Genomic DNA, 23465 nt, shown 5'->3' with positions numbered 1-23465 from the left:
GGGGTCGGCGCGTTGAAGGGAGCCACTGCGCATGCGCGCTTTGCCGCAGGTGCCACTGAACCGCTCCACTGTCGTGCTGGCCCCCTGTAGGGGCCAGAATTGCTGACCCTGAGGCAGTGTTGACGCCGTCGAGAAACGCGAGGGCGTTTCCGACGGCGTCAACACTTAGCCTCAGGATCACAGAATGCCGCCCATAGTTCCAAGTCAGGATCATGTGGGACTTGGAGGGGAACTTGCAGATGATGTTCCCATGCATCTGCATCACTTGTCTTTCTAATTGGTAACGGTTGCACGTTTGGACTGCACTGTTGAAGGAACTTTGAAGTTACATGGAAGGCTAAAAATATAGGTCCACAACAGCCACATTCCGAATTGCCAAGCCTTACCATCTCATTCTAGTGAAGCATTAATTTGGCAAAATCATTAATGTCCCTTTGGTAAACGTACAAAGGCTCAGTTCCTGTGCTGTTGAAGCACCAATCCCTGCCGTGACTATTTCAATGCCCTGCAGGCTTGCTGCCCGTCCTCCCCACTTTATAAACTTAAGGCTCATCCCAAACTCCGCTACCAGGCCCGTGAATGATACGTGAATGGCGTTTACGGTACGTACTGAGTAGAACGCATTACACCGCTGTCGAGGCACCAGGGCACGGCAACGATTTCGGCCTCCCGACCAATTCTCCGCCTAATCACCTTTCCCGATTTTTGCTGTCCCGTCCGTTATATAAATGAAAGTTGTTATTGTAGTAGAGGGGAAATCACCACTACATTTTTGGATACATTTTAGTCACTGGATATGTTAGTTAAACCAGAGATCAGGTGGCTTGTATTAAAAAACATTTTCACTGCCACATTACATATTATCCAATGTGAGTGCAGAATAAACCAAGCAACCAGAAGACTCTCTAACTCCTGGCTATGCTAGCTGTATTTGCTAATTACAGGATTGCTATTCAGAAAAAACATTTTGTTACTCAATTATATTAATTGTTTTAAATGTGATGTAAATGAGAGCTAATATACTGTAGGGTAATGAAGCATTGTTAGAATGAAAGCAAGGAACAATCAACTTTAAATGTGCACAAGGGCCCTGGACCAGGTTGACCGTGCTATAAATCATGCTCTAAACTAGTTAATAGTTTAATTACTACCATTGAGTACGCTGAATGCCATCTGCTATACTACTAATCTGTCACAGGCCAATTCACTCATTAGTTTAAAGCCTGATTGTGAGTGAACTGATCATTTGGAATGGCTTTATCACTGTTAGTTGTTGGCTTGGTGGTTGTTTTGGCAATTCTTGTTAGCAGAATGAAATGTAACAAATCAAAAATCTGTCATGTTCCACATGATGAGGAGATATATTTTAATTAGGATTTCTAATTTGCCAATATTGTCTTTTGGGATTACTGTCAGTCTTTTTCAGCAAAGCAAAGGGTGGGAGACGTGCAGCTGGTGACTAGGCTAGAACTATAGTATCGTGACTAAAATATTCAAATCATGCAACTCTGGATTTATTTTCTTCCTCGTGTCTCCGATGACATTTGAGTCTGTCTGTGGGTGGCCATATGAAGAAAACTTTAATCTCTCTACCTTGGAAGAGAAGTTAAAATCAAGAGTCTCTGACTACAAATTGTGGAAATGAGGATGTCCAATCCCATTGAGCAGCACAGTGAAGAAAAGATGTGAAGATGGCTATTGTGTGAAGATGGCTATTGTGTTGGCAGGAGAGTGGTTGACGAAGATGAGGAGGGATCCAACACAGTGCTCACAGAGTTCGTGGGAGGATGCTTTGTGTTTTAAGATCGGGCACTATAATGGCTTACTGCAATTTCAAACTAACAGCAAAGGAAACTAGCCCAAGCCACTGGGGTCACTTAAAAAACAGATCAGAGGCACGATTTCCCCCGTGTTACGCCCAGTGCCATTCTGGACGCGCCGGGAACATTGCGGGGAAGGCCTAAATCGGGCTTAGTGATGGGCACAAACCCTCATACAAATCGCTCAACCTGCGGCTCTTGGCGCGAACTGAATCACGCCCTCGCTGTATGTGACTCAGATAATCATATTTAAATGAGCCATTCGGCTCAGGGTGCCAGGAGCACAACCGGGTGCCAGCCGGCAGTGCCAGGGTGCTTGGGTGCCAGGTTGGAACTGCCAAGAGTCAGGGTCCGAGGGGGCAACATGCCCATGTAAGTGGGGGTGAGGGGGGTATGAAGGGTGGGGCTGTATGAAGGGGCTTCTCAAAGGTTGGGGGTGAAATGGGGGTCTCAGTGACCCCATAGAGGGGTGTCTACACTTGGGGGGGTAATGCCCATGTCTGTGGGGGAGTGGCATTGCCCGTGGGTGGAGGGGTGTGGGGGGCACTCAAGCTCACTTTGAGATCATCTCAACATGGCACCCCAATCTCTGAGGAGCCGGTCTCGTTAGCGTGCTCATCTGCTCCCCGCTACCGAAAACATTTCTAAGTGTGGGCTAGATCGGGGAGGAACTCCCCAAGCACCAAAAAGTGACTGGTCGCGATTCTCCAGAAAGGTTTCCAAAGTATGGTAGCGAGTGGGAATTGTCGCAAGCTTCCCGGCGCTTGGCCCAGCAAGGCCGGCGATGCTATTCAACATTAATTGGTTCACTTAGTGAGGCCTTGAGGACTTCTCTCTGCAAATAAAGGCTCGCCAGCCGATTAGCCGGCACCGCGCTCGCCAGCCACACTGCTAACAAGGTCGAGCAGCACTGAAACAACTCTTGCTCAGTCAGCTTGCAATAATGACACCCAGGAGACTGGTCCCAAGATTCGGGCATGCAGATCTGGCCAGGCTCTTAGACACAGTGGAGGTCAGGACTGATTTCCCATTCCCCTGAGGGTCAGCCATGGGGCAGTCAGTGCTACCTGGGACAAGGTGGTGACGCTGTAAGCTCTGGGAGTGTGACCATGAGGACTGGCCTCCAGTGCTGGAAAAAAGGTCAATGATCTACACCTGACAGCCCGAGTAAGTAGACACCAATACTCACCCCTCCTCACCCCCGCCAATATCCTTTCTACCCCCAAGTGGACATCCACCCCACTAACTCTCCATGCAATCCCCAATCCTCCTTACACCTCCCAACCCTTCCTTAAAACACCCCCCATCACTGTGAACCACGCGGTGAAAACCTCTCCCACAATCACCGGGAGAGGGCCCAGACTGGTGGCGGGATGCCGGACATAAGAATCCTCACCTCCTTCGAGGAGTGGGCATGGAGGTGACTGGGGTGGCCGAGGACAGGGCGGTCACCAACGCAGAGGCTAGCGGACACTGCATAGATGAGGAACCATCGGGCCCCAGCGAAAGTACCTGTGAAACGCGAGTTGTTATTGCCTTATTGACTGACCCATCCCTCCCACTGACCACATGTCCAGTCTCCTGCAGGTCCTCCAGTTGACGCGGCAGCCCATTACGGGTGGCCCCCTCTCCAGCCTCCCAAGAGAGTGCCCCGAAGAAGAGCTCCGAGGAAGACATGATCGAGGTGTCACAGCTGTCACCCCAACCTTCCACCAGCGCAGATACCCGCACCTCGGTGTGAAATGTTTGTGGTCAGGCTTCTGGAGCACATTTTGGTGAGCACCACACTGCTCCTGATGCACATCAGGTGGAGGTAGGAACCCCCAGGCGACACAGCAGTCGGGGAGAATGTGCAGACTCCGCACAGGCAGTGACCCAAGCCGGGAATCGAACCTGGGACCCTGGAGCTGTGAAGCAACTGTGCTAATCACTGAGCTACCATGCTGCCCTGGGTACACATTATCCAGGGGTTGGCGGAGCCGCGCGCATGTGCCCCTCCCCGTGCCTCCCCCCCCCCCAATCTTCCAAAGAGATTCACGCCTGTGAAGGGTCCCCCACCGCCAGCCGAGGGACCCCCCCCCCCCCTCCCCCCCCCGAGCACTGGGGTGGCAAGCCCAGCGCCCCCCGGGCTCTTTGCCTGTCAGCAAAGATGGCTACTCACCTCCTCAACTCCCCACAGAAGCCCTTCCGCCAGGTTCACGGTTTTCATAAGGAGTACTAATCCGGGCCAGCGTGACCACTTGTTGGGGAGGCCACTAAATGACGGGAGGCTGTTGGGTATGGGGTGACTCTCGTTAATTATATGGAAATAGGGCTGAAGTGATGCTAGGGCTTAAGTGATGATTTTGCCTATGGGAGCGGGTTGGTTGCATCACAAACTGACAGCCGCGTGGCACGGTTCTCATTTTCGGCCTCTCCCGCTATTCACCGGCCTCATATCGCTTGAGCGAGATCGTGAGGCCGGAGAATCGCCCCATTAACTTTGGGTGAATCCAGGTCTGGATCTCACCCAAAACACTTTACAAAACACAATCAAGATGGAACACTGGGCGCGATTCTCCCAAAATGGAACACTGGGCGCGATTCTCCCAAAATGGAACACTGGGCGCGATTCTCCCAAAATGGAACATAGTCCCCGAGTCAGCACATGTAGCTGCCTGTTTCCCGGCACTTGCAGTGTCGAGAAACACATGGCTAATCAACGCGACTCGCCATTTTTAACTGGCATCCCGATCTAGGAGGCTCCTGAAACAATCCCCGACCTACCGCCCAAACCGACGCAATAATGAAGGCCCACCACCCCCTCCCCGACTCCCACCAACCCTGGCCCGATAGCACGTGCGCAAAAAATGCCACTTTGGCTGTGCCAACCTGGCAGTGTCCATGCCATCTGGCATTGCCACCTGAGCACCTTGGCAGTAGCCTCTGGGGAAATGACAATTTAGAACATAGAACATATAGTGCAGAAGGAGGCCATTTGGCGCATCAGGTCTGCACTGACCCACTTCAGCCCTCAATTCCACCCTATCCCTGTAACCCAATAACTCCACCTAATCATTTTGGACACTCAGGGCAATTTATCATGGCCAATCAACCTAGCACATCTTTGGACTGTGGGAGGAAACCGGAGCACCCGGAGGAAACCCACGCAGACACGGGGAGAACGTGCAGACTCCGCACAGACATTGACCCAGCGGGGAATCAAACCTGGGACCCTGGCGCTGTGAAGCCACAGTGCTAGCCACTTGTGCTATCCTGCTGCCTACTTCGGAAACAAAGGTGTAGTTGAAGTGGTCGTTTGAAATGACTGGTGTTGAGGCGCGAGGGGAGTGCGGTGTGGTTGGCGAGGTAGTTCAAGACAATTTTTTGTAAATGGAAGGTGTGTTAGCATGCCGTTTTAAGGGGTGAGTTCTTATTAATAATAATAATAGTAATTGCTTATTGTCACAATGAAGTTACTGTGAAAAGCCCCTAGTCGCCACATTCCGGCACCTGTTCGGGAGGCCGTCACGGGAATTGAACTCGCGCTGCCGGCATTGTTCTGCATTACAAGCCAGCTGTTTAGCCCACTCGTTCCAGACACAGAAATCCTGAGGCTGTTCATTTGGAGTCGTGGAGTACCTCACTCTCTGTAAATAGTTGTACGCTTAAATAAACCGGTTATTCGTTAATCTATTTGGTAACCGAAGAGAAAAAACATTTAACAATGTCAGGACACAACTGAAATTCTTAGGTACAGATACAGAATTGATTGACGAGTAAATGCAAATGGTATGTTGACCTTCAAGAGGATTTGATTACAGGAGTAAGGGTGTCTTAATGCAGCTGTGAGACCACACCTGGAGTATTGTGTTCAGTTTTGGTATCCTTATCTAAGAAATGATATACTTGTCATAAAGGCAGTGTAACAAAGGTTCACCAGACTGATTCCTGGCATGACAGGATTGTCATAGGAGGAGAGATTGGAGCGACTGGGACTGTATTCACTAGAGGTTAGAAGAATGAGAGTGGATCTCATTGGATCTATAAAATTCTGAGAGGGTTGGATAGACTAGATGCTAAGATGATGTTTCCCCTGACTGGGGGATTCTAGGACAAGGAGTCAGAAGGTGTGAATCTCCAACTGTGTTGGGCTCTCGCTTGAGTGCAACGCGGTTGGAGAATGCCGGGAAAGCCCTCCAGCGAGCCTGCCCGGCAGTCTCCACGTCTCCCAGGATTCACCGACACCTCGCAAGACGTTGGATTCGGAAACCCGCCCCAAATGGGCGTGACTGAATGACGCATACATGGACCAGGGGGAACGGCACCTGGGGGGGTCTCCAGGGCCATCAGAGACCTTTGGGTGGTCAGGGTTAAGTGCAGGGTGGCCCCCGGCCCTCCCCCTGGAATGCAGGAACCTTGGCACTGCCCAGCTGGTCCCTTGGTACTGCTACCGTGGCACTCCAAGGTGTCCAGGTGGCACTGCCAAGCCGGCAGGAGCAGGCTGGCAGTGCAAGGATGCCAGTGTAAGGGTGCCAGAGTGGCACTGCCAAGGGTCCGGGGGAAAGGGGATCCATACTCATGAAATGAGGGTGGAGGAGGGGGGGCCTGAAGAGGGGAGACTCCCAGAGGACATAATGGGGTGTCCTCACTTGGCGGTTGTGGGGTGGTGCCCATTTTTGTGGGAGTGACATTGCCCATGGGTGGGGGTGTGAGAGACCCACAAGCTCACCCAGAGATCAGGGCACCCTTTCAAAACAGTGGCCCGATCTCGGAGTTCAGCTCCCAGTGCCTAAACCGGTGAGAATCTCTCAGGGCCCAAAAAAAGTGACCAGTGCCATTGAATAGCGGTGGGGAACTTGCCGGCAGAGCCTGCAGGAAACTCCCTGAAAAACCCGGCACAAACGAACTTGGAAATGTTTTGGGAGAACTGGTCCCATAGAGTCATAGAATCATCCAGCACAGAAAAGGCCCTTCAGCCCATCACGTCATGGGAGGATCACGTTCGTCGCAAGCGTAAATGGCGATGCGTGCCCAAAACCTTGCAAGAGTCATGAAACAAGGTTCTCACCGGAGGTTTAGAAAGGGCAGGTACCTCATTTAAATACAGTTTTATGAATTTGCATGTTATTAAAACGCCTCTGCATCACACGATCCTCCCTCGCTGAATATCAAAAGGCTTTATGAAAATGGGAAACAGTCAACTGGAATCTGCTGGGGCGCCAAGATCGCTATAACCCCTAGAGGGGGGGGGGGGGGGGGGGGGGGGGGGGGGTGTGAGAGAGGGGGAGAGAAAGAGTGACATGCCCAGAGAGTGCCCTGATACTGCCCCTGGCATAGGTTGCCTCTGTCTGTGCAAGGGTGCAATGCCAGGGGTGAACCCTCTGGAGTGGAAAGGGTTGCGGCGTGTTGGGGGGGGGAATCCTTTTGAGGGGGGGGGGGGGAATCCAGCAATGAGGGCAGTGGAGGGGGGGGAACGTGCCAGTAATACTGTCACAGTGGTTGTGCATTGAGGGGGGGGGGTGCTTGATAATTTGATGGGTGGGGTGGAAAGAATGCCCCAGATAGATAATTTCCGGGGGGGGGGGGGGGGGGGGGGGGAGTGGAGAGCGCCTGATATTGTGCGGGGGTGGGGTCCTTTGAAGATTGCACCCTCTTGGCAGTCCAGGGGGAGATAAGGGGGAAAAATAAGTGGGCGGGGAGAGCTGGGGGATGTTGGTGGACCTGGGCTCTTTGTTCCTGTTGATTTTTGGTCTTCTGATATTTTGAAGTAAATATGCAAAATGTCTTTAATAAAAATATTAAAAATATATATATTATTTTTAAGATGGCACCCTGATCTCTGGAGGGCTGGCCTTCGGCAGTTTTCAGTCAGAGCCTGACGTTTACAAATTCTGGGATAATTCCACCCGACGCGGGGTGGACCATTTAGGACTGAGATGAGACATTTCTTCATTCAGAGGGTGGTGAACGTGTTTACTTCAGTTTAGTATTGAAGGAGTGCTTATCAGACAGGCCCTATGTTTTTGATTAATTGAGGTCTCATCTGTCTGTTTGGATGGATGTAAAAGATTTCAGAGCAGCTTTTGAAGAAGCAAAGCCGTTCTCCTGGTTTCCTGGCCAACATTTATCCTAGAACCAACTTTGTCAAAAAAGATTCATTTGTGAGATCTAATTGCAGGGTCTTATTTCATAAATGCAAGTCATGTTTTCCCCACGAATTTGTTAGACATTTGGCACTATCATGGCGGGGGTCTGATCTGGTGATTGCTACTTACAGTGTACAAGCACGGTGAGAGGCGAAGATGTTTTGGATGCTATGTTGTTTGGGTCCTCAAAGTAAGTTGCAGTGCAGGTAAAAGAAACTTCTCCCTCCCCTTTCTTTGACATGTACTTCAGAGAAGATCGTGTGTTGTAGTAATCTTTTTCATTTCTAACAGTGTTACGCTTAATCTTCACGGCTAGAAAACAGAAAGTGAAACATTAAAGGATCATACATTGATTTCAGCTGTTTGGTGCGTCAATGCCAATGCCAGAATTTTCTGCAAGAGCAATTTAGCATTCCCATTCCCCCTGAAGTCCTTCAACATTATTTCTCTTTGGGTGCTTAGCCGATTCCCTTTAAAGTCTTCCATCACCTTTCAGACAGTGCATTTCAGATGATAGCTACTCGCTTCATTTTGTTCACGCATCCCTACAATCCTGTGTTCTCTGGTTCTCAAAACTTCCACCAAGGAATGGGCTTGGACGGGTAGTTCAATCAAAATTAGAGAGCTCAGTACCGGCAATATCATAGCAGGGTCATCAGGCTCGACTCAACCACGAATCTTTTACTGGTATTTTCATACAGGTCTTTGCGGCAGCAAGGGTTTTCAAACAGGAGACTGAACACTTGGAAAAGGTTAGGTCATCTCTACCATGCTTGACGGGATCATGATGGGAGTTCCTAGAATCCATCTCATAATATTCAACTGCTTTATAAAATTCGTTCAGGGGTCACTGGCTGGGCCAACATTTTGTTGCCCATCCCTGACTGCCCTTGAACTTGGCTTGCTTGGCTGTTTCAGGGGGCATTTAAGTGTCAACCAGATTGCTGTGGGTCTGGAGTCACATGTAGGCCGTTCCAGGTAAAGACGCCAGATTTCCTTCCCTAATTGGTTTAACGCCAATGGTTTGAGGGTCATCATTGGACTTTTAATTCCAGGTTTTGCAAATTGGAATTCAAATACCACCATCTGCACCCTGGTGGGATTTGAACCTGGGCCCTGGTCTCTGGATTATTACTCCAGTGACAATACCACTATGCCACTGTCTCCAGTTTGAACTCGGTACGAGCTCGGAGGAAGAGACATACGAACATGAAACATTAACTCTGTTTCTCTCTCCACAGGTGCTGCAAGACCTGCTGAGTTTATCCAGCATTTTCTGTTTTTATCTCACAACATGAACTACTGATTGCAGGGAGGAAGGAGCGGAGCTGCAAACAACTAGCTCCAGTGGTTTCGGTTCAGCGGAACAGTAATGGTCCAGCTGACTCTCCTGATTAGGGTCTAGTGAAGCTTGCTCCATGCAGGGTTAGGACCAGGTTGAAATCCGATTTATTTTTTTTAGCCAAACAGCCTGACGTCACAGAGTAGCTCTCAGTGCACCCATCTAATCTGAAAACCATTATCAATCCCAATGAGAAATGTGAAAAATCAACCAATAATGGTAAACCCATTCAATACGCATTCAGTGATCTTGCATGCTAGAATTATACCTGGATTGTTAGCGTCCAGATTCTGAAAATTGTACTGCCAGGTGATGTTGGCAGCAGGATAGCTGTTGTTCACAACACAAACACCAACCTGAGGTGAAAGGGAATAGGCAAAAAAAAAACAATTACAATTCTGCAAAAAACTTCAGTAACAAATTTCTACATTTCGTGTTCATCAATCATCAATGCTTTCTCTGGTGGGAGTGAGTACATACCCAAACCCACAGGCAGGAAACATACCTGTATCAATTCTCCTTGCTAACACCATGAATGCATAGTCTGATGGACAGAAAATGCCAGTTATGGTTCAAGAATAGGAAATAATGGGCTGGGAATGCCAGACCAGGTAAGGATGGCAGATGACAGTGTGCAGTGCCTTAAACTTACTGAATGTTGAACAACAATTCTGACAATGCTGCCCATCACTAAACATTTGACTTTTTAAAACATTTAGAATGAACATCTCCTGTTAATCAACAAAAATGAAGCACTCTACAAATATAGTTTGATTCATTCATCTGTGATGTATATATAGCAGAATAATACATGATGCACAAGGTCATAAGAATTTTTAGGAATAAGAAAGACCACTAAATCAAACAAGCTTTAACCTTTTGAAAACATCAATGTCAGTAACACATCTGTCAATTCCTTTCCCTTTCCAGAAATCCATGCTTCTTGTATCAATTTATACCGGTTGTTTCAATGAGGCAGTGGCGGAATGGTATTGTCATTGGACTCATAATACACAGACCCAGTGTAATGCTCTGGGGACCCGGCTTCAAATCCCACCACGACAAATGTTCAAACTTGAATTCAACTAAAAGTCTAACGATGACCGTAAAATTATCGTAGCATCCCATCTGTCTGGTTCATTTCCCTTCAGGGAAGGAAATCTACCATCCTTACCCTGATCTGGCTTACACGCGACTCCAGAACCACGGCAATGTGGTAGACTCTTAAATGCCCCAGCAAGCCACTCGGTACAAGGGCAATTAGGGATGAGCAATGAGTGCTGGCCCCAGCCAGCGATGCCCACATGTCATGAACGAATAAACAGTCTGCCTTGCTAATGAAGAAGTCATACAGACTACACTGTTTCTCTCCACAGATGCTGCCAGACGTACTGAGATATTCCAGCATTTTCTGTTTCTATTTCAGATTTCCAGCATCTGTCGTATATTGCTTTTGCTCCTTGGTAATCTTTGTTTGAGTTTATTACCGTTGGTCAAATAGCTGGATATGACTTCTCTTACTCCTAGCTTCCAGGTTTTAACCGGTGCCTCCAATATTTGACCCCTTTGTCACAATGACCATTTTGTCAACTTGATTGGACTTTTAACATATTAATTAGACCATTCTCCAAGGTACTTACATTACACCAAGAAAAAGCTCAATTTCCTTATGACTTTCTCAAATCATAAATGCCCAAAGCTCACCCTTATTAATTATACTCTATTATCTCTTGAAGCCCATCATTTTTATTTATTTTATTTTTAAAAAATAAATTTAGAGTACCCAATTGCTTTTTTTTTTCCAATTAAGGGGCAATTTAGCATGGGGCAATCCACCTAACCTGCACATCTTTGGGTTGTGGGAGTGAGACCCACGCTGACACGGGGAGAACGTGCAAACTCCACACGGACATTGACCCAGGGCCGGGATTCAAACCCGGGTCCTCAGTGCTGTAGTCCCAGTGCTAACCACTGCGCCACATACTGCCCCTTCTTGAAGCCCATCATACCCACCCTATGGTTGGCTGACCAGAATTAATACTGTTACCGTAAAATCTCTTTCGATTTATATGCTGCGATTTTGCTGTGCCCGCAGTCGCCCTGAGCACAAATGGCGATGCAGGCGCGAAATCATGCCGGCCAGTTCTCACTTTCTGATTATCATGAGTGTTTGGCAGGGGGATGTATTTCTTCTAATTGACCTCTGTGAAATCGTAAACTACTATGGGCTGGATTCTCCAATAATTGGGCTATGTCCCCACGCCAGTGTAAAAACGCTAGCGAATTACTCTGGACGTTCCTTAAGAAAGTCCAGAATGATTCTCTGACCTGCAGGGGTCTAGCAGGGCCCTGGAGTTTTTCTCGCAGCTCTGGCTGCAGATACGGGGTCCAGTACCTCCGGTCGGGAAGTGTGTACAGTGGCGGCATGGCAGACCCGGGCCACACCCCCCCCCCCCGGGGATCGTGCACGCCCGCCGGTCCGTGACACCAGATCGCACCCCCGCGTGGTGCACGGTGGCATAGTGGTTAGCATTCCTGCCTATGACGCTGAGGACCCGGGTTCGATCCCGGCTCTGGGTCACTGTCCATGTAGAGTTTGCACTTTCTCCCCGTGTTTGCGTGGGTTTCGCCCCCACAACCCAAAGATGTGCAGGATAGGTGGATTGGCCATGCTAAATTGCCCCTTAATTGGAAAAAATGAATTGGGTACTCTAAATTTATAAACAAAAGAACTACGCCGTCGGGAACTTGGACAGTTTCCCTCGGAGAATCACGGGGGGATGGGGGGGGGGGGGGGGGGGGGGGGGGAGGTGGGCCTCTGTCAATGTAGTTTGCACGCATAACACTCCCAAGCGAATCTCCGGGGATCGGAGAATCGTGGAAGGGGTGTCGGACTGGATTTCGGCGTAAACGGCCATTCTCCGCTTCCAAGCCCATCGCGAGTTTGTCGCGTAGACTTGGAGAATGTAGCCCCATATGTAGGAGATATTTTCTCCACAATGCTGCAAAATGTGGCGAGAAAAGCCAACATGGAAATGGAATTTCCCAACAATGGGAAAGTTCACCCGTAGTCTACCACTTTGCAAATACAAAAACATAGCCTCGTATTATATGAACACAGAACATATCTGCATTATACCGAGAACTGCCCAAGCAATTCTGGTCATCAATCCGCACAGTGAGTTGGCTCTCTTGCCAATGTTACCAAGACACGTGTGTGTGTGTGTGTGTGGCTTGCACGCACCTGCTGTAGATTCCCTTCCTCTAGGAATGCAACTGGTTCCAGAATTTTAGGAATAGATGGTATTTCTAAAAGAAGCAAACCAAAGGTTAGGCAAAAAAAACTATTCACAGAAGATATATACCGAAGAAGTGAAATGATTTCATGCATGAGAATACAGCAAATGGGAATTATTTTAGTAAGGAAATTTACTTGGCATTCTGTAAGGCCGGATACATTCTGACCAAAGCATAACTAGAGCTTTACTCAGTCTTTAGATAATAACCAACATATTGGCTCAGTTCAGTGGCAGAGTACATGGGGTCAAGACTGTCCCATTTTAGTCAATAATGCAGGACAATCACAGACTACGTCAAGACAGCTTCATGAAGAGGCTCTGGAAGCTGATGTATCAAGCTCTCTGTACTGCCACGTGAAAATACATCAATACACAGGACAGATGTGAGTGGTACTTGCATGGGCAGTACAAGTATTGACATCTGCCTACCGCACCTGAAGCAAAATTTGCAAAGAAAAGCTGTCACACGTGTAAGGGAATGAATGTGGATGATTGTGAAAATCGTCAACGGCCACATGTGGGTGTCTGAGTAAATGACAAGTGTTGACATGAGCAGCTTTTCCAAAAAAAGATAGTAAACATAACTTAATCCAGTCATTCGGTCAAATTGTAACACAAAGGGAGCCACTGAAGTTTGGTACACAGTATTCAAGCAAAGTAGATGAACACTTATCATTGTGTACACACGCAACTGGCTATGTCAGTGCATTCAATCAGCTATTAAGAGATTCATCCAAGAAGGTACTTTAAATGCTATTAAAATACAGATATGCCATACACAATATGGGTGAAGTATAACCAATCACTGTATCTGCTCAGTGATATTGTTGATATTTTTGTGGAAGAAAGTGTCATTTACCACAACAAATTCAGCACTTCACAACAGATGGTAGCACTCAACCAAACCCATGTCTGCTTCCCGGAAGCCCTAATCGAATGCATACGCTAGTATTTGTAGTGCGACTGGACGACACAGCAGGTAGAGAATGCAAGCCCTCAACTGTTGGTTTGTATTGTGATTAAGAAATTATCCTAATAATGATATGAATTCCTGCAGGTGGACAGCAGTCACTTTGAAGCACTTCAATACTAGAACATACATTTGTCATTGGTGATGGCAAAATGCACATTCACTCAAATTCAGCGATCGCACGTCTTAACAGTGTGTTGTATTCAAAGGGAGATCAAGTTGGCTGAATGAACACCAGGATGGAATGACTCGGAAGGCCATGGCATATAGAACCCAATTCTTGAATTCCTGACTTCTTTCCTGGGGTTTCTGACTTTGAGGACTGCCTTTTACCTAAAGGTGCAGGCTGGTTTGGGTGCCGAGCGTGCACGCTTCACTACGGTCCGGGCTGGCTCCATTGTCGGGCCAAGCATGCCCTCATCCTCCACATTTTTCATTGTGTTAAGCCAGCTTTTCAATGAGTCGTGGCTCATGGTGTATCAGAGGTACATACTGAGACTTGGCTAAGAGCCCAGGAATCCATTAGCTTGTTGGAACACCTGAGCCCCAGGAAAAGCATCACTTGACAGCTCTGGCCCTCTGATATCTTCTGTCAATCTCTCAATATTTATCTCCACAAGCTGAAGAGATTTCAAGTGTTTGCAGTTTCTGCTATTGATATTTTAAATGATCTGGATGATTGACATTTTTAGTGGTGTGTAGCAAGAAAGTGGGATGCTATCAAGTCTTTTTTTTAATGAATTTAGAATGCCCAATTCATTTTTTTCCAATTAAGCGGCCATTTTAACACAGCCAACCCACCTAGCCTGCATAACTTTGAGATGTTGGTGCGAAACCCACGCAAACATGGGGAGAATGTGCAAACTCCACATGGACAATGATCTAAGGCCGGAATCGAACCTGGGACCTCGGCACCATGATGCAGCAGTGCTAACCACTGAACCACCGTGCTGTCCCGGGGAATGCTATCAAGTTATTCAACTGCTTTTTTAAAGCTTATTTCTACACATCCTATTGTCATTATACTTTTGATTGCTTCTATACAAGCATAGAAGTCCCAAATATTGGCACGGGGAACAGGAGGAGCCTTAGAGGGGCATTCCTTGGCATAGAGGGCATAATAGGCCATGTGCTGGCATGGCTGTGTGGGTGCTGAAAGGGCGAGGGCTGGAGGGCCTTTCTGTTTTAATTTAAACTGTGACCAAGTCCCACAGCCCTGTGGTGGGATTTTTCAACATCTTTCCTTAGTACTCGGCAACCTGCCTCCAAACACTTTCCCATACACACACACACACCTTGTTGGCATTTTCTCCCGAGACAGGCAAGCCGAGCTGGGAATTCCTGACTCCCCGTACCCAACCCAAGGAAGGAAATCCAGCTCTACATGTCCATGACTGACATGCAGTCCTTTTAAGCTCAGCTTCCTGTTAAAACAGGGGATTGGTGAATTTACAGGAAAATTGGATTGGGAGAATCCCTGACCACAAATGGAAATCTTGGGCAGGTTATCTTATGGTCAATACTGAAATTGTGAAAATCAAATGCTTGAAAGCACAAATTGCTTCCATTTCCTTCTGAATAGAACCGCACATACACCCCTTCTGGAGAATGGGTATGCATTACCTCACTAGAGACACCAACAAACTGAATTTGCCATGTCCTATATGAGACAATGAAGCAGAACTCTTCAGTATAAGGAATTGATTCCCACAGCTCTACCCCTTTTGACCCACCCTTTACAGGAATAATGGGAAATCCCAAAACAGGCCAGGGCCCAATGCTTCTATTCTTTTCTTCAGCTATTCCACTAGTTCCAGCAGGATCTTGAAAAAATGGGCAAGTAAATTTCACACCAAGATTTTCTTTCATGCTTTGTTTAACGTGATCGCGGATGCAACTTTTGCAAAGCACTCCTTGATGGTCTCTTGACTCCTAGATTGTATACCATCCAAAATGTCATCACTTGTATCCTGTTGTGCAGTAAACCCTCAGCCCTTCACATGAACTTTCATGGACCCCAACTCCCATTGGATCAAAACCTTTGCCTTGCCTACAATTCCTTCCATGGTCTGGCCTTACCGTATCCTCTGCAGGCACAGGCAACCCGAAGACCTATTGTGCATACCTCCTTCACCCATATCACCCAGTGACGTCCACATCCCGTGAACGAATTTCATCCCAGTCACACCTTCAAAGCCACCCCCACGTGACAAGATAAACTGTGCCCTATAAGTTAGACATGGGTTGACCGCATTAACTATTGATTCATCCAACTTGGATCTTCCTTTGAACACAGCTCTCTTTAAGTGATGAGTGAATTGGCCCAGCTGAGTGCATATACACACTTCTGTTACCACTGGATAAAAGGTACATTTTATTTTTTTGAAACACTTCACAAGGGCTGATTTCCACTTGCCGAAATTCACATTTATTGTCATTATTAACATAATCGTCCTGTAACTATACAAACCAACACATGAGGGTTTGTGTTCACCAGATGCTGTGTCACTTATTCCCACTACAGACACCGAGCATTAGAATGTTATTAGACCTTCCGGGGTTCTGTTGTGTTCTGAAGTGCTGTTTCTTTCCCCCGCAGCCTCCAAATCCCTCCATTTACACAACTTTAAAAACCTTCTCCTAACATATCAAGCTTTGAACAGCATATCCAATGCTCCTGTAAAGGCTCGGTGCCTCCTATGTGAGATGATTTTTCTTCATTAAGAATGCCGCATAGCTGCAAGTTATGAAAAGGTTTATGACGTGGAAATAAAGCAGAGACTCGTTATAGCCTATCATTGTGACACCTCTCAGCGCGATTGCAAAACTGTCCAATTATTGACTGCAGTAAGGATACGTCGAGGAGCTCAAGACCACAAGGGAGTGGGCTAAAAATGGACAGACTCCCTTTCAAGGCCTTAATTCATTGAAGTGGAATTTCCTCTCAAATATGATGGGATAACTGCAGCGGCACAAGAGCAGCATCTTCATCAATTGAACTAGAGTTCTCTCCCCTCAGTCTATTGTTCCTTTCAGCGCTGCTGTCTGTCACCTACCACCCATTCCCAAACTGCCACACATGACAGGGAGGTATGACCCTGGAAGTAGCACTATTTCCTTCCTTTCCATCCAGAAAATGCAGAGTGGGTGGTGGCAGTCGCTGCTGCAAGAACAGGCAGCTCCGATGACCCTATTGTGGGGAGATCGCCCCGTAGAGGGTACATTTCCCTCGTAATGGGCCACACATTCTTATCTATTTAGGACTTGGTCAACACAGCTCTTTCGTTTCCTTTCATTGTCATGTTTCATCGGGTGCTGCATCATCAGTCCCAGTGGCAGCACCGCAGCAATGTTCCCTGACCCAGGAAATTGGTCAGACCCACGGTGGGATCAAGCGGTTGGTGGGCCTCCTGCCCCAACAAAAGGGGAAAACCCGGGGCTTTAAGACTGAAACGAACCCGAATCCTAGACCTTGAGGAAAAAGACAAGGGCCGGCATTCTCCCCTACCCAGCGGGGCGTGGGGTCCCGGCGTGTCAGAGTGGCGTGGACCACTCCGGCGTCGGGCCGCCCCAAAGGTGCGGAATTCTCCCATTGAGGGGCTAGGCCCGCGCCGGAGTGATTCCCACTCCGCTGGCTGGCGTGAATGGCCTTTGGCACCACGCCAGCCAGGGCCGAAAGGACTTCGCTGGCCGGCGTATGTCCGCGCATGCGCCGGAGCGTCAGCTGACGTCATACCGGCGCATACGAGGGGGTCTCTTCCGCCTCCGCCATGGTGAAGGCCATGATGGGTGCGGAAGAAAAAGAGTGCCCCCACGGCACAGGCCTGCCTGCCGATCGGTGGGCCCTGATAGCGGGCCAGGCCACCGTGGGGGCACCCCCGAGGTCAGATCGCCCCCCGCTCCCCCCCAGGACCCCGGAGCCCGCCCGTGCCCCCAATCCCGCCGGTCAGGTAGGTGGTTTAATCCACGCCGGCGGGAGAGGCCTGTCAGCGGCGGGACTTCGGCTTATCGCGGGCCGGAGAATCGCCGCGGGGGGCCCGCCGAACGGCGCGGGGGGGCCCTCCGATCGGCGCGCCGTGATTCCCGCCCCCGCCGAATCTCGGGGGGGCGGAGAATTCGGGACACGGCGGGGGCTGGATTGACGCCGGCCCCAGGCCGACCCCAGAATTCCACCCAAGATTCTAATTGCCATTACGACCTCCAGTGTTTATTGGCAAAACGTAATAATTGGACGAGAACAACATCCGGGTGTACAACAGTCCCTTGTGGAGGTCCTCTGCTGCATTAATAATTATAAGATGATTTTAACACAGGTATCTTTAATACTTACTGTAAACTTTGAGTGAGACCGAAACTTCATCTATGTCCGATTCCACCAGGGTGAAGCAAGAAAATATCTTTTCATCCTGAATCCCAACATTAGAGATACTTAAGGAGAAGTCCTCATTCATGGTTATCCTGTCCTTGTATCCAGGGACCTCTTTGTTTGTTATTATATCGGTAGCTGGTGTAAGTGAAATTAGTTGTTCAATGCCAGCATCACTTAATTTCTGAAAAAGAGAGAAAGAAATGAAAATCAACAGTTTATAGTCAACAAGGATTTCACCTGTTTGGGGTTCTGTCAGAGGTTTTCAGGACAGGATATGGTGACCTGCTGAGGTTTAGCTCAAGTTCCTATTCTTTATATGCAAGTCACGATGGTGGACATCAGCAGACATGTTTCGTGGAGCAAGGAGCAAAATATTGCTTTGTGCTAACCCAATCTTGCCATCATTATGAAGGGAGAGGGGAGATTTATGTTGTGCACTCGATGAAGCAGAAACATTGAACCTATTTATAAGAAAAGAGGCGAAAAGTCCACCGACAGATCCTGGACCTTGGTGCACAAGGTTTTGCAGAGATGGGGGTGGGATTCTACGGAAAACGGTGAGGCGGGCAACTCCAGCGGGAAGGAGTGGCGTGAACCACTCCGGTGCCCGGCCGCCCCGAAGGTGCGGAATCCTCCGGCAGGGGGTCGGAGAATCTCGCCCGGGAATTCTGGTGGGATCTGGAATTCTACCCTTGGAACCTCTTAACCCATCACCCAGAGATCTTGGTGTGAGGAGAAAGATTGTATGCAGGTTGCTTCAGCCAAATGGCCATAATATTAAAAATTAAATAGAGACCTTAGTGCTAGCAGGCCAGGGCATCCCTCTTGTAGCATGGGTGTCTGGTGATAACTCGCAAAACACTTGGCCCCCATCTTTACCCTGAAGTAAGTTATCAGTGATAAGAACAGTTCTGAAAAGTCATACGGACTCAAAAATGTTCACTCCACAGACCAGCCGAGTTTATTCAGCAATTTTTCAGATTTCCAGCATCTGCAGTACTTTGCCTTTAATGAAGTAAGTTGCCTGTGCCTATTCTGTCACACACCAGTAGCAAGTGGATATATTGCAGCATGGTGGCACAGTGATTAGAACTGCGGGTTCGATTCCACCCTTGGGTGATTGTCTGTGAGAAGTCCGCGGGCTCTCCCCGTGTCTGCGTGGGTTTCCTCCAGGTGCTCCGGTTTCCACCCACAGTCCAAAGATGTGCAGGTTCGGTGGATTGGACATGCTATAAAAAATGTCCTTAGTGACCAAAGATGTGCAGTTTAGGTGGGGTTACAGGGATAGGGCAGGAGAGTGGGCCTAGGTAGGATGTTCTTTCAGAGGGCTGGTGCAGACTCAATGGGCCGAATGGCCTCCTTTTTCACTGTCGGGTTTCAATGGATTTTCAGGGCCACACTCTCTCGAATTTTGCTGCACCTGGCAAATAAGGGGGAAAAGCTCACTTCTTGATATTAACATAACATTTCCACACAGACATTATTAGATAATGCTCAGAAGCGAGAACCGTGGCTAGTTTTTCCCTAACGCAAGGATTGAGGACCCCCCAGACTAATTGAGATAACGTTAACGATCAAAACAGACTAGATTGAAGACAAAGGCACAGGGCTAAATCGATGGCTTTGAATGCAGACCAAGGCAGGCCAGCAGCACGGTTCAATTCCCGTTCCAGCCTCCCCGAACAGGCGCCGGAATGTGGTGACTAGGGGCTTTTCACAGTAACTTAATTTGAAGCCTACTTGTGACAATAAGCGATTTTCATTTCTTCTGTTTTAATTATGTTGAGGTCCAAGTAATAAACTCCAACCTAGTGTGATGAATGTAGGAATTTCAGAGATACTTATTATATATATATGGTGCAGTAAGGGTTAAAAGCCTGGTATATAGTGTGTGACTGCTACAGTCGTGTTTTAAAAAAATCATGGTTTGAAAGACAGCCAGGCACTGTGGCTTCAAAATGATTAATTAAAGCATCGTAAAAGTTGGGTGAATGGAATTTTGTTTGTATAAAGAAGGTTCCCTGGGGAATAGATAATTAGAGGCATTGAACGTAATTCACCTGCAAAATCTCAGAAGCCGGTTTCGAGCGCGCTTGACAGGGTGTTTCTCAGCAGCTGCTATGCCAAGTTGACCCTGCTATTCAACGGCACTTAGCCATTCCTCTGGGGCCTCGGGGTGTTTTTTCCCATCAAGGCCACATTTAAAGAGATTTCCTGCACTGAGGAGCTGAGCTTGCCAGCAGGACCGGTTCCTCACAGATCCAGGCGCTATTATGAATGTTGTCCCGATCTCTACAGTCCTCCATCCCCCTTTTCAGGGCCCCTCTTCACATCCGAACTATTCCTCGGCCGCCTTAGACCCGCCATCATCCCTTCTTTAATGGGCATGGCTCCCAAGGCCCCAGCCCCTGGCAGTACCAACCTGGCACCTGGGCACTGCCAGGCTGTCACTATGGTAGTGACAAAGACACCCTGGCTGTGTCAGTTTGATAACTGAGGTACCTAGGTGCCAGTTGGACTGCCAGGGTACTCCCTTCCCTGTCCCTGACCACCCTGGTGGCTCCAATAGCCTGCAAATTCCTCCAAGGTGCCATCATGTCTGACCCACAATTGTGGAAACCAGTGCTTTTTAAAAATAAATTATCAGTACCCATTTCAGAAGGTCATTGTGCGAGTTATGCAACTCAAGATGATAACAGCCCTGAAAATGAGCATTTGTTGGCTGCAATGTAATCTGGAGGCTCAAATTTCTCAAAACCATGAAAGTCGCTGATTTAAGTGGGAAGGTTTGGTTGGTGTGCTGCCCTTTCCCAAGCTCAAACTTGCTAATGAGTTTGTTCGGTGAGCAGTTCCCAGGATCTGCAAAAACATCAAACTTAATTCCTGTTGGTGTAAATTCTAAGCATTAATTGGTCCACAGGATTATCAGCTGTTGACTCAACAGTAGGAATGAACTTCATATAAAAAAGCATTTCCAGCATGAAAATAATTGCTTGTTCCTCAAACACTCCCTGCATTTTTGGTTTTATTTTGTTTTGGAGAACTATTGAACTGGACTGCAAGGGATACTTGCCCTAGCTGGGGAAAGCGAGCAGCAGAAAACGTTTTCACCTCCCCACATGTTGCACTTGCTGCCATTCACATCCCACCTAAGCAGTTCTGGGACTGTGACAAATATTTCCCCGGTTCTGGCTGGACAGAGAAAAAAAGCCAAGAGTGCATCTGACGTGGCTCCAACTCCTCACAAAAAAACATGATTGGGGGATTCTAAAATTTCAATATTATTATAGGGAAACCCAATTTCGAGATATCTGTCTGGAATAAGACAGGAAATGCCACAGGGTGAGCCACGTGTCAGCTCCTGGTATGAACCCTTCAACAGCAGCATTGATCAACTCCTTTTATATTTGCATAAGAGCTAGAAGCCTCGACTATCCTAGAAATTCTTCACATCAGCAACGGAATCTATTAACAGTGTCCAAAAAGCTGTGATGGTCTATAAATTACTCACCATTCTCCATGATACCAAGGTTATTTTGTTGTTTCTATTTGCTTCACATTTCAGTGTTATAGTATCTCCAACCATTGCAGTCACCGTGGTCATTGCTTGTGCTGGGAGGAAATAAAGCACAATTATCAATTCCATTGCATAACAATAGGGACATTGTATCTCTCTTATTAGGCTCAAGAAGAGCAGAAGAAGGTCACCTAGCCTAACAAAAGTAGTTATCAGATGACAATGAGAAAGGGTGATAATAACAATGGTCACTTGTCTTCCGTGCATCAACTTTACTCATTAATTTCACTGATCATTGCAGGCTTCTTTCTTCTCATATGAATTATTTATTTAGTGAATCGAGAGTCTATTTTCAAGGATGATGACTTCACAAACATTACTGTTTAAGTTGACAGTTTTGACTCTGAACATTGTCTTCTCCCTTCACCGTTGAAGACATTAGCTGTCATGTGCCCACACTGTAGGTCTTTGCTGCCCCATGCCCTTTCCACCTTTGAAAGACTTCTCACACCCTACCGAATCAACAACTCCTCTCATATTCTGCTCTTATTCCTGCTCAGAACTGATGCCAACCCATGAAAGGCCTTAGAATATTTGTCATGTTAAATGTGTTATAAGAAGCTTAAATGTTGTTCAAGGTTTAAGATTTTAAAATTAGCATAGATCACAGTAAGGTCCGTCCATGAGCCAGGATGAAGCACAAAAAGGTTATTCCAATAATGAATAATATAAATTGTGACACAATTCAACATAACACCCCCATTTATACAGGTATCACTGTGTGAATTCAACAATGTGCTTTCATTACTTTCTATTCATGGCAAGACATGGATTCATGCATATGTAATCTGATAGCAAACTGCATCAACCGTCGTTATCATTTCACCACTTCTACTGGTTTATTTTACATTGATGAACAAACACCTATCATCTAAAATATTTACAAGTAGCATAACATCTTAGAATGCATATACGATCATCATTGTAAAAAGATAATACCAGCAAAACTGTTGTGAATTTTTAGAAAGACAAATTGCTCTCGGGCTATTTTTGACCTTGATAAGAAGGTCCCATTAGATTGGAGAATAGCAAATGTAAATCCATTATTCAAAAAGGGAGACAGAAAGAGGGAGACCACAGGTCAGTTAGCTTAACATCTGTCTTAGGAAAATGTTATAAACTATTATTGAAGAAACTGTAGCAAGGCATTTGGATATTTTCAAGGTAAACAGGCAGAGTCAACATGGTTTTGTGAAAGGGAAATCATGTTTAACCAATTTACTGGAGTTCTTTGAGGAAGTAACACGTGCTGTGGATGAAGGACATCTAGTAGATGTACTGTACTTAAATTTCCAGAGGGCATTTGTTCACGTGTCACATTAAACGCTATTGCATAAAATAAAAGCACATGGTATAGGGGATAACATATTAGCACAGATAGGAGATTGACTGGCTAACAGTAGGCATAAAGGATCTTTTTCTGGTTGGCAAGATATATTGAGTGATCTGCCATGGGGGATCAGTCCTGGGACCTCAACTCTTTACAATTTAGAAAATGACTTGGATGAAGGGATGGATGGGATGGTTAATAATTTGCTGATGACACAACGATAGATAGGAATGTAAGTTGTGAAGAGGACTCAAGGAGGCCACAAAAATACATAAATAGGTTAAGTGAGGGGGCAAAACTCTGGCAAATGAGTGTAATATGGGAAAGTATAAAATTGTCCATTTTAGTAGGAAGGATAAAAGAGAAGTATGTTATCTAAATGATGAGAGATTGCAGGGTTCTGAGATCAGAGGGATCTGGTTGTCTTAGTGCATGAATTCCGAAAGACTGGAATGCAGGTATAGCAAGTCCCTAGGAAAGCTAATAGAATGCTATAATTTTTTACAAAGGGAATTGAATACCCAAATAGGGGGATTATACTTCAGTTGTACAAGGCATTAGTGAGACCACATCTGGAGTACTGTGTACACTGTTGGTCACCTTATTTAAAGAAGGATGTAAATGCTTTGG

At 47.1% G+C, this 23465-nt stretch overlaps 1 protein-coding gene across 4 annotated transcripts in view; it reads right to left on the bottom strand.

Annotated features, from left to right (window-relative positions):
* The window catches only part of alcama (activated leukocyte cell adhesion molecule a), a 340167-nt gene that overhangs the window by 44513 nt on the left and 272189 nt on the right, over nucleotides 1-23465 (bottom strand). For all 4 annotated transcript variants that reach the window (XM_038801832.1, XM_038801835.1, XM_038801833.1 and 1 more), the window contains exons 2-6: nucleotides 21440-21540; nucleotides 17890-18109; nucleotides 12535-12599; nucleotides 9559-9646; nucleotides 8078-8260 (exon numbers count right to left, since the gene is read on the bottom strand). In XM_038801832.1, the coding sequence (XP_038657760.1) occupies nucleotides 8078-8260; nucleotides 9559-9646; nucleotides 12535-12599; nucleotides 17890-18109; nucleotides 21440-21540 (657 nt within the window). The remainder of the gene's footprint in view (nucleotides 1-8077; nucleotides 8261-9558; nucleotides 9647-12534; nucleotides 12600-17889; nucleotides 18110-21439; nucleotides 21541-23465) is intronic.

Source organism: Scyliorhinus canicula, chromosome 7, assembly GCF_902713615.1.
Source record: "Scyliorhinus canicula chromosome 7, sScyCan1.1, whole genome shotgun sequence".
In the NCBI taxonomy this organism is placed as follows: domain Eukaryota; kingdom Metazoa; phylum Chordata; class Chondrichthyes; order Carcharhiniformes; family Scyliorhinidae; genus Scyliorhinus; species Scyliorhinus canicula.
This window is presented reverse-complemented; position numbering and strand designations above follow the sequence as displayed.